Source organism: Anopheles maculipalpis, chromosome 3RL, assembly GCF_943734695.1.
Source record: "Anopheles maculipalpis chromosome 3RL, idAnoMacuDA_375_x, whole genome shotgun sequence".
In the NCBI taxonomy this organism is placed as follows: Eukaryota; Metazoa; Arthropoda; class Insecta; order Diptera; family Culicidae; genus Anopheles; species Anopheles maculipalpis.
The window spans coordinates 69,170,270-69,182,191 of record NC_064872.1 but is presented as its reverse complement, the minus strand read 5'-3'; the positions used below and the strand labels follow the sequence as shown (position 1 = coordinate 69,182,191).

General features: G+C 43.6%; 3 protein-coding genes across 4 annotated transcripts in view; 2 read left to right on the top strand and 1 right to left on the bottom strand.

Annotated features, from left to right (window-relative positions):
- LOC126561499 (ubiquitin-protein ligase E3B) overlaps positions 1-11,922 on the top strand; it is a 480,330-nt gene that overhangs the window by 274,286 nt on the left and 194,122 nt on the right. The gene's annotated exons all lie outside the window — the stretch shown is intronic.
- LOC126562417 (IST1 homolog) lies at positions 1,600-3,051 on the bottom strand. Its single transcript, XM_050218929.1, has 3 exons — positions 2,228-3,051; positions 1,958-2,158; positions 1,600-1,884 (listed from the first exon to the last, which is right to left on the bottom strand). The coding sequence occupies exons 1-3, from the start codon at positions 3,023-3,025 to the stop codon at positions 1,699-1,701; spliced, it is 1,185 nt and encodes a 394-aa protein (XP_050074886.1). The 5' UTR covers positions 3,026-3,051; the 3' UTR covers positions 1,600-1,698.
- LOC126562299 (coiled-coil domain-containing protein 6) lies at positions 3,624-7,358 on the top strand. The gene is made up of 5 exons (XM_050218759.1): positions 3,624-3,717; positions 4,760-4,884; positions 4,992-5,082; positions 6,172-6,605; positions 6,700-7,358. The coding sequence occupies exons 2-5, from the start codon at positions 4,769-4,771 to the stop codon at positions 7,355-7,357; spliced, it is 1,299 nt and encodes a 432-aa protein (XP_050074716.1). The 5' UTR covers positions 3,624-3,717; positions 4,760-4,768; the 3' UTR covers position 7,358.

Below are 11,922 nucleotides of genomic sequence, written 5' to 3'. Positions count from 1 at the left end.
GAGCAACGAAAAAAAAACGAGATGAAAAAGAAGACACTATTAAATGCCTATAAACTTTTTACAGCCTTTGTTTAAAGACAAAAGGGGATTAAATTTGCTTACTGCACACAAAAAAAACTCAACAGTCGTGTTTTCTCGGATTTAGTTAGTTAGCGGATATTTTACTGAATATGCACTCTGCACAAAAAAAAACTTGTAGGCGTGGGGTGCACGGGGCCTAGAGGTGCTGGAATGTCCGTCTCTTCCTTCCCGCACACGCTATGGCACATTTTCTGTACCGAAATTCCACGACATGGGCTGGATTTGCGCTTTGTTAGTAAATACAATGATTATACCTTACACCAGGGAGTAGGAGTGGGGGAAACAGCTAGTGGGACCACTGGCTACAGAAGGACCATTCGCCTGTGCATGGGACCACTAGCGAGGCCACATACACGCACTCACAACTCACTCTTTACACTTGATTTGGCGATAATCATGCACCACTCGATGGTGGTCCGCTTTTCGTTATGCAGAGATGAACTTTTCACTCACTATTGCAAAATTAAAAGGTTTTCCTAGAACACCCAGCGACTGTGGCTTTCTTTCCTCACAAAAGTTGGTGCGCTAGTGTGAGTTTCTTCTTCTAATTGAAATCCGTGAGGAAGTGTACGTGTGCGTGTTTCCGCGTAATTGAACGCAACGCGCTGTCAGTGAGTTTCGATGTTCGAGCACGTGTTTTCGAAATTGTTCGCCAATTGATTTGGCAGTTTGCTGAGAGCTGAAAATTCGTTTTTTCTCCAAACTCTATTTATAAATTGAGTTTGGTAAAACTGAGACAGCTTCTAAGGACGCTTATATTGTTTATGATCGTTTTATCCTATGGAAATGCTTCACTTAAACCGAAGATTTGTGAGTAACAGAATTTTCACCTTCATCAAACGATCATTTCGCATTTAGCATCGGTAGCCTGTACTAACAGATTTAACTTTTTATCGCAATAGCTTTTAAAATAAACGAACCATCGCCCTCAGCACGGATTCCATTCGCTGACATTCGATTTGTCCCTCGCACCGAAATTAGTTATTTCCCCTTTGATAATCACACCTGCTGCTGCCTGCACCGCGAAAACCAGCGGTACACGTATGAGGTGTTGTGTATGAGTATGATGTATCTTGCCGGTGGTTTTGAATCGAACGGGCATGATTTGTAAGGGGAATTAAGTTACTATCGAGTGCCCGTAGCGATAAAATCTCGGTGAACGAATACCATATCTGCAATAATGTGTAACCCTACATGTAACAATATACCGGAAAAAGGCAGATGAGGTCTTATAGACCCAAAGTTTCTATAAAACAAAATAAAAGGATTCTTGATGAATAGAATAATTTTAGTAAAAACACCTCCAACAGTTCCAACACACACTTCATTAGACTTTCATCTTATTCATCGTTTATTTAAGCTTATTAATACATCATTGCCGTTTGAATTCACAGTGAATTAGTACAAAAAAATAGAAAACAATACAAATAAAATTATACAAACTAACTGCTTAGAACGGCGCAATAACTCCACTATGGGTGAAGTTTAAACAATATATATGTATATATACGCATGTATGGTATTTGTTGCCCTTCCGATTCCATCGAACGGTAAAGCTATGTGAGTCGCATTTACACAGAGAGAGTTGTGCAGGGCCCTGCATGCACGGGAACAGATTCACTTCTTTCTCTTCAGCTCCTCAAACCGGCGTGACAAATCGTCGAAATCGATCTCATCGTTATCGTTCTTGTTCTCGTCACCGTCCGGTACTTCTGGCAGATCCAGTGGCACGTTCGGCAATGGTGGAAAGTTAAGTTCTGGCGAAAACTTGGACCTTGGCTGAGGTTTTGGTTTGGTTGAGTTCTAAAACGGAAAAAACGGTGCTTAATTGGTTGGCGCATAAAATTAATCAAAAGATTACGATGGGAATGCGTACCTGCATGTTGTCATCCGGACTAAGGGATGAGTAAGAAGGCGGTGGACCAGTGGCATCGCTTACTCCTCTTTCTTCATTAAGAAAGTTGGCGTTAATGTTCAAATCCTTGACCTCTTCCTTTTCTGACGAGTTGGGCGGTATGTTGTAGCTGAACGGTGGCGGTGCAGATGCTCCACCAAAGTTTTGTCCACTGGGACCAGCCTGCAAATGGAGTGAAAATCATCATGAGTCATCTGCCTTTTCATTATCTTCCTTTGCTACCAAACATACCGGATACTGGAAAGGAACGGCTGGCGGAACAACCGGTAGCTGCGGAATTGGCGGAGGATATGCTACAAATCCTACATTTGGTGTTGGAGCCGCTGTTCCACCCCCTCCGCTACCACCGCTGCTACCACCACTTCCACCCGATGCACCTGCGCCACCTGAGGAAGAACCGTCCAGATTGTTCTTATCAGCCAGATCGATCAACACACTCTCCTCCCCGTCCATGATGTTCGATCGATCATCCTTCATCACGTTCGGATCCGGTTCGTACTCCACGTTGAAGATCTTTGCAATCTCAATTAGATACTTCTCCACCAGCAACTTCGGTGGCGCCTGTATGGCCAGCTTATGCATCAGCTTATCCGATATCTTGTGGGGCGGGATAGCAGCACGCACCTGTTCCGCGTACGGTTTGCCATACTTTAGCGTGAATATGTCCGAGCAGAGCTTCAGCTCTTGCACATCCGCCTGCAATCGGGGCGCCACCCAGATGATACTGCTTACCGCCTCCTCGATGCCTTCGTCCAGCTCCTTCATCTGCGTCACAAGCCCAAACCGGGCGAGTATCAAATCACAGTACATTTCCACTATCTCCATCGCTTCCACCAGATAGTCTTCGCGGATGATGTGCTCCACCCGGATACGGGCCCGTTCAGGTTTGCCAGCCACTATATAATCGGCTATTTCTTTCCGTGCCTTCTGTGCCAGTTCAGTTTTTTTCTTCTCCAGCAGCTTTAGTCGGTTGAGCGCTAGGCGAAGGTTCGTCTTCAGCTTTGAGTAGTTTGGTGCACTGGAAAACATGGTGCAAATGGGGTTAAAAACGGCACAATTAGCTGGGACAACTTTTGAATGCTATGTAGAACCACTTTGGAACGCAAAATGTGTTGATCTATCGGAATGAGTCACTGGTTTTTGTTTTTGTTGCGCTAATCCTTTGGTGATTGATTGTGCGTTTGGCAGAAGTGAACCGTCTTGCGATTGGTGGAGTTTTTTCACCAGGGAAGTAGACAAGCAGTCAATCAAGGTACGTTTAGAGGCGAAAAAACAGTTGCAAAATTAAAATCCGCCACACAATACAGCAATTCCTCTCTCATTCTTTGTTCCTATTTCATACAATAAATTACAACGTGTACACAATTAAAAATTTCCAATTGCAAACAAAAAACTTCCACTTCCACCGAACTCGCTGTGTCAGTAACGGTTGTCCGATGAACTGACCTGCCCTTTGCACATAGTGAAATAAATATTCGCTGCTGCCTCCTGTCAACGACGGACGAACGGGAACGAACGAAGGAAAAATATCGGCAAACAGAAGAGAAAAAAGCTAGTTCCGTGTGGTAAAAGTTTCATCAAATTTACGGTGCTTCGGGTCCAGACCGTCTCTGCATCTCATCGTCCACGCCCAGCACAAGAACCGTGTTGCGACAGACAAAATTCCCAACTCAACACTTCGGCAGTTTGCACGGTTGCACAGTTCCTCAGCCAAATTGGATGTAAGTTTTGTGCACGGTAATCCACTCGCAATCGGACACTTATCCCGCTTCCCTGGTGGCTATAGAACGGGCAATTTTTGTTCGACTGCACCTCGACTGGTGGTGGATTTCCCGTGATAGAAAATATCTTGCGGCGTAGTGATGGTTTGTGGCTTTGCGACACACCACATCACGGTAATATGGTTCCGTAAACCTCACACAGAACACCTCCCCCCCCCTCCCTCCCCATCAGCTGCCCACAACAGTTGGCACCAGTGGATGGATGTAATGTAACCCAAGCAAACGAGACACATGCAGTCCTGTGCAAGGGGGCAGTTGGATGTTGGCAATAGTTGCTTTACTATTTCTTGGATGCATGAACGGAGCCCAAACGAAAGGTGAAACACAAGGTGCAAATGGAAAGGACAAGCCAAAATGCGAGTGAGGGGGTGTGGCGTACATTTGTATGTGTGCAGGTGTGCAGTGTATGTGTATGTGTATGTGTGCAGAGCGCAAGGGTTGAAGATGATGAGTTAGTCGAATTCGAATCGGGTTGCATTTTCATCCTAATGACCGTCTCAATCGGTCCTTAAAGTTATCCGCTAGGCCATTTGTTGCTGATGGTACTTGCTTTCGTCATACGGTTGATGAGCCGGAAGCAAGAACTGTATGTGTATGTGGCTCGTGTTCGCTTCATTTGTCAAGCCTGTCTTACGACTTTCTAATGTCCATATTGCTGCTCTGACCGGCGGTGGCTTCTGCCCTGTCGCCTCCCAAAAGGCTATGACTAACATACAGTGCATCATCATCTGGTGCATTTGTCAACACCCGGGAAAGCGATTATCTGATAATCACGAGAACGTGTTCTCTCTCTCGCTGGTGGTACTTAAACGATCGACCCACAATTGTTCCGGCTTTGATTGCTTATCTGCGTCCAGGCAACGATCCTTATCGACGCAAAACGCCTCGGAAAACATTGCACATGAAAGGGAACGGCGATTAATAGCGATCGTATGTACGGTTCTTCCCATCTTTTAAATCTTTCTTTGGTTTTTCTTTTTAGCCCAACAAAATGGACAGTCCGTGTGAGTCGGAGAGCTCACTCGATGGGGGAGCAATGCTCCCGCCGAGCCCGGTTTCGCGGGAACAGCTGCAAAAGCGCATCGAAAGTCTCACGCAACAAAACAAGTAAGATACAAGCTTTGCCCAGCATGTTATTGCTCGGGGGTTTGTTTTCCCAACAACAAGTTACCGACTAATCGCATTTGCTTTGTTATTGTGCTGTTTTATTGCAGGGTGCTTAAAGTAGAACTAGAAACGTATAAAATTCGCGTTAAAGTCATCCAGGAGGAGAATCGTTCCCTACGTCAAGCGTCAGTTATCATCGTAAGTAAACAAAGTCAGTTAACATTCGTTAGAATGGATGCAACGCAACGCCTAGCGGAAGTTGGGGCAAGTATGTGCCTAGGGATAAGTGAGCCACCTAGTAGTTTTTTAGGTAGCCTAGTTCAGTTAGCCTACAAAGTGAGTCCATCGGGAGCGGCCAGGTGGTGTAGGCGACAGCGGCGCCGGTCTTCAAACGGGCAGGGCCCGGGATAAAATCCCATCCGGACCGTCCCCCCGTAGTGAGGACTGACTAACCAACTACGTGGTATCGGCAGTCTAGAAAGCCATTTCGATGGCCGGCATGACCTTGGAGGTCGTTGAGCCAAGAAGAAGAAGAACAAAGCTAATCTGTAAAGTTTGTCCGTACCTGTGACACTAGATATAGTATACCAAATTTCATGAATAATAGTCAATTTTTCTTTACTTTATCATCTTTTTTCTGATAAAGTAAAGATGATAAACCAAACTGACATTAATCATATCTTTGATTTCTTAAAAACTTTGATTTAAATGATGATTTTGAGACAAAAAGACGTCGAATCATGAAGGCAGTTAAAAAAAACAATTAGTTTTTCACAAATCAATCCAAATTTAAGTATAAATGGTCATTACGTTTAGGGCAAAAGGACCACCAATATTTGGGGGCAAGAGCGGCGTACACTATTCGCTGATTTTAATGGAAATTTAGTTATAAAAAAAACGTAAAAATTGTTGTAAACACGAGATTTCAATTCTGGATTGGAATTAACATCCGGTTTGAATCCCAAAATCAGATTCCCTTTTTCTTCGTTGTTTGTTCAGAGAGAAGCAGGAGGTTGTGTATTTATAAGCGAAATAGATTAAAAAATGGGTTGCAGAGGGCTAAAATGGAATCGGCAATGAGATACGTAGCCGAGAGGAGCACTTCGGTGACACGAACTGCACTTTAGAACACGATGTTTCCGCTAACGCTAGCAGGAACTCTGCTGTGACAAAGCCGCCCGGCCTCGAGCTGTGATGTAATACATCGATTAGGTGGCTGATTGTTTTCTATTTTGCCCGCCCCTTATCGCGCACTCACTGTGTTGTTTCCACATTCCCTTTTTACAGCAAGCGAAAGCCGAACAGGAGGAGGAATACATCTCCAACACGCTGCTGAAGAAAATACAGGCGCTGAAAAAGGAGAAGGAAACGCTTGCCCATCATTACGAGCGCGAGGAAGAATGTCTCACGAACGATCTGTCCCGCAAGCTGGACCAGCTGCGGCAGGAAAAGTGTAAACTCGAGCAAACGCTCGAACAGGAGCAAGAGTGTCTAGTTAACAAGCTGATGCGCAAGATCGAGAAGCTCGAGGCGGAAACATCGGCCAAGCAGAACCATCTCGAGCAGCTGCGCCGTGAAATGGTCGAGCTGGAGAATACGCTCGAGCAGGAGCAGGAAGCGCTGGTAAACAAGCTGTGGAAGCGGATGGATAAGCTGGAGGCGGAAAAGCGTTCGCTGCAGATCAAACTCGACCAACCGGTGTCTGATCCAACCAGTCCAAAGTATGTCCCGCGTTGGGTTTTTCTCCCTCTTGCCTTCACATTTACGTATTTTATTTTCGTTTTCTTTTATCTTCCCAACCCCCCGTAATAACAGAGAAATAAGCCATCATCGTAACGAAAATGGCAACGACACTGCCACACAGCTGACCGCGCACATCACCAACCTGCGGTCGGAGGTGGACCAGCTGCGCAGCAATCTGGCCGCAGCGGAGAAGGAAAGCAAGGAAAAGACGCAACAGTTTGCACACGAGGAAAAGTGCATACGGGAGGAGAACAAGCGCTTGCAGCGCAAGCTTCAGCTCGAAGTGGAACGGCGCGAAGCACTGTCGCGACATCTGTCGGAATCGGAATCGTCGCTCGAGTTTGAAGACGAACGGCTGTTTAATGAGAATGTGTCGGCACTGGCCAGCCAAAGACCGATCAGTCCGGGTGGGTTGACGCGCTGCATTGCGTGCGGTCAGCTGGTGAGTAGACGGGCAAGCGAGCGGTTTATTAAGCCGGCTATACCGATCGGACTGAACACATCGGCACCGAACGTGCTTTCCTCGCATTCGTCCACGGTCGGCGGTGGTGGCAATATGTTTCCACTGCTCGGTGGTGGCAATACTACCGGTGGCGTTGGTCCCGGTTCGCTCAACAGTAGCATCGGTTCGACGAACTCGAACAACACTAGTAGTAATATCTCGTTCACCGGCAATTCGTCCTTCGTGCAACCGGCCAGTCCAATGGATACCTCCATGTGCAAAGATTAAAGGGCCGCTTCGCCGGGAAAAGCGGTTCTGATTGATTTGGACTGTGAATTGAAGACACCGGAAATAAGCTTGGCTTGGGGGTTTTTATTTCTTCAAAATTGTATAGCCAAAAGAGCAACAAAAAAAAAACGGTTTGTCCGTGTCACGCTTTCCTTAAAATGTTTGCTAAATATGGTTAAAATGTAAACCGATCGATCGAAACCAATCTTTTCAAGTTTAAAACAAACAACATAAGCTGCCTATTACATACATACATACTTTTCCAAAGCGGATAAAGATCATTTTAGTGTTAAATGCGAATCCGATCCACCCATCTCTCCCATCCAGCGGTACCCTATTATTACACAGTAAAGGTATGCAGTCCCACTTGCATAGCCGTTTTCTTTTCGCTTTATGTTTTGTGTGTTTCATTTTCATATTTACCATCATTTAATCGTAGCTGGGAAGAGGGAGAGAGATAGGGATGCGATAACAAGGGGGCGGAAAAAGCAAGCGAGTTACACTTTCGGATACTATTATTTGTAAAACACTAAGTGAAAACTAGTAATTCATGCAACAACAACAAAAAAAACGGTTCCTCTTCATGTGTGTGGTTTTTTACGCGCCTCTTTTTACTACCGAGGCGTGTAGCGTAAATTAAGCGAGATAAAAGCACAGAAATTAGTGGGGGATAAGAAGCAAAAAAATCTGGTTGACTAATTTCGACGTGATAGTAGAGTGCATCCGAGGGGAGGGAGGGTAAGCATTGTTTTTTTTTAAAGAGAAAATTCGTTCTGTTACTAGTTGTCTTAAAGTGTGAGCGTGAACGTGTTTCCTATCTTTAACTGGTATGTGTGTTTAGTGCTCTTCGGGGACATTCTGGGAAGCTAAATTAAAGAAGAAAAAAAAGGGAGATAAAAGGGATATGGATACATAATAGTAACGAATTTGGAAACGTGGTCGAACACGATAATGTGTTGAACGTTTTTGATCGGGCAGGAACTGCTACCGTTATCACCAGGACATCCAATATATAGGTAGGACACTAAACGTGAAAAAGTACTTATAGTAGCACGAGTTGGAGACGTCGGCAGGAAGAGATGGAATAAGTTTTGATAGGATTCTTGTTTCTATTTTCATTTCAAACTTTCAGTTAGAAAAATTTAGTGCTTTGGATGAATTTGGTTCATTCTTTGGCTCCTGAATACATCAAGCGTCAAGCATTAAAATCAGAATTAGAGCATGTATAACCGAACGGAACGTCGGAGAGAGTTGGATGTTGTTAAATCAGCACTATAAAATACAACCTTTTTGACAAATTATTCATCCCACTATTCCCTCTTTCACCCTGCCCTCCGCATACCCGATAGATCATCTGTCTTACTACATCAATAGCACGAAACAAAACACGTTAAGCCAACGAATATTCGTAGTAGAAGAAACAAAATACACTTCATTCTAGATGTTGTGTCGAAACACAAACACACACACACAGTGCACAATCAAGAAGATATAAATCGGATCGAAACGCTTAGAACACAAAGGAAGGAACACGGGGTAGCTATATAAAACACGGTTAGAAATCGAAAGGATGCAACGTACCAGTATGACGAAAGGGCCGATTCCAAATAATGGGACAACATTTCCAAAATCCATCCTACGTACCCACACACACACACCTTTCTTCTCTCACATCAAATGTTGTTGCAGCTGTGTTATGTTTAGTGTTGTGTAGTATAGATAACCGAGACTGCAAGCGAAATTGCAGAGGGAAGAAAGGCGAAGAAAACGATAATGTCTCACAAGCGGTCTGTGTCTAGGAATGGCATAGAAAGCAAACATGAACACTAACTATAATTGTGTACGAAGAACTATTACAACAACAAACAAAACTGTAAAACAAGATGCAAAAATGAATGAAAAATGGGACAAGTTTACATGCAAAAGTTCTATTATGGAAATAATCTAGAATAACACCTACACCACTATTTACAAACTATCTATGAACGCTGACAATGTTTAGCTCCCAACACACCAAGAATAACGAAGCGCAGCAGTAGTGCGTCGTGTTGTTCTTTGTGCTTTTTTTGTATTACAATCTTTTTGCTCCCTCTTCTTTTGGGCAAACTATTAGTACTATTTTGGAATTTTGATTGTTTTCCTCTCTTACCTTGTGCTTAGCAAAAGCCTGGGGCGTTATTAGACCCCGACTGATCGTTGTTGTTTCCCCCCCCAAAACCGAATCAGTTACTATTGCCTTATTAACTGTAATCGTTTGTTTTCGCGGACTGTTTGTAGGGAAATGGAGTAAGGATAATCAACAAACTAGCTGTACCACAAGCGTGGCGGCATTCACTAGTTCCCAGGTGTGTACGATCCACCCGTGTGAAGATCACCTTCGCACAAGTAAACGCGTATATTACATCCCAGAGTAGTGGAGAGCGACCGAAGAGAGAGAGAGAGAGAGAGAGAGGGAGTACACTGTGTTCGGCATTATTTTGGCCATAAATGTGATTATTGTATGGAAAACAAAACAAAAATTTATGAAAATTAACGTTAAAATTATTTGCACTAGTGTGAAATAGGCGGGAAGTAAAGAGCGAGCACACCAAAAGGCAGTAAGGGGGCTGGTAGCCTTAAAGCCACCGATGGCGAAAGGAAGAAAGGATTGATACGTTTAATTTCGCAAACAACAAAAAAATACACACACACACGCAAAATTCTTTACAAGCAAAAGCATAGCAGGGATCAGGCGCAATGGAAGAATTTCTACAATATATTAAGGTAACAGCTTACTGTGTAACCATTCTTATCTTTATTATTATTATTATCATTATTATATTACGACATGTATTGACATATTATTTTCAAAAGCGCAAAACGAATGAAAAATAAAAATAATGGTAAATATTTCCTCTTTTTGTGCTATGTTGGACTACATCACGTAACAAGTAAAGATGTGCAGAAAAGTTTCAGCCCGTTTCTAGCAATAAGGCCGCTGGCCACGTGAAATTTCAAACTGCTGAAATCTATGTAGCACTCTCAAAATTGCAATTTTAGCATTTCTGCGTTGCCTCCTTGGGGTGTAGCTTGTTCAGGTGCCAGATTTTCAAAGCGAGAAAATATCACAGACACTCGAAAGAACCTAAAATATTCTCTAGTGGCCGGGCGGCTTAACATGTTCCAGAAACCTGTCTGTCATGACAATTTTCTAGCCCAGCTCATGGCGTAGACATCGTAGGTTTGAGGACATCTTTGTCAAGCGTACGATTGATTATATTATCAATTTTTTTGCAGTTCTTTCAGTTAGTAATAAGAAGACTTCATGTTGCCCCAAGTTGAGGTAGAAGGAAGGATTGAATAATGGATTATAAGACAACAGCATTCTATCGTGGATCTCAGCGTAAGACCACAGCGTGTTTGCAGCGTTGAATAAGAAGCTCTTCGATGTCGAACTGTTTATTTTCCGCAACTGGTGAAAAACTGAGCTAACGAACTTTACAATCCATAGAGCTGTTGGTTGTAAAATGTAAGTAAATAAATTGAGTATTGCAAAACGTAATCAAAGAAGATAAAAAACAGAGTTCAACTCCCGGCATGTTCGTTACCTATTGAGGCAGGTGGAAACACGACTATATAATCGTCCCATTTGTACAACAACCATGCATAGAGATTCAAAGATTTTGGAGTTATCCGTAAAGAATAAATAGCAAGTATCGTTCTTGAGACACAAGAAACCATAAAAAATATGTTTTGTTCTTTGCACACTTAATTTCAGGTGGCTTTTCTTGGCTTTACGATCTCCAAAGATGCCGACCATGGAATCGCTTATCAGACGTGCTGATACCACGTGGTTGAACAGTCAGTCCTCACACAGTCCCGTGTGAGGATCGGCGCCACTTTCGAATCATTCCAGCACCAACCGTCCTCTCTTTTCCATCAACATTATTGTTTTCTCCTCTCCAAACCCCAAGTAAGCCGATTTACTAATATTTCAAAATTCCAAACGTTCAAAACATATCCACGAACGGTATGTTTGACTTCGAAGCGTTGTCGCCACTGGGGGAAAAAGGGGTTCTAGTACTGAAGTGACCTTCATAAACAATCGATGACAGAAGGGTAAAAGAAAAACAACAAACAAACACACACAATCTCTCTTCCAACCGAACTGCGATTGGTGAACACAACGGAACGCATCACAGCAGAATCACAGCAATTTTAGCAGCATTAATTCAGTCCAGCTCGATTGAAGCGGCTGCGGCTGTGCTTGTGGTTCGCTGCGTATTTACGGTGTATTTTCTATCCATCGTTTTGTACCGCAGTCCAATCGTTCGTCAACAGTATTTACGTTGTTCGCGTGTGCGCGTGCTGTTTTACCGTAGCTTAAAATAATCGTCAATAATTGTCCCAGAAAAAGGTTCCCGAAGGTGGTGGTAGATACGAGAAGAAGAAAGAAAGAAAGTAAAGGGTTTTTTTATATCTCGAGCAGAGAAAAAAATTGGTTTCTGCAGATATAACGTGTTTCGTCGGATTGCGTTGGATGCTGCGTGTCCGCGGGTGTTGTGTGCTTTTTGGCTGGTTCCACA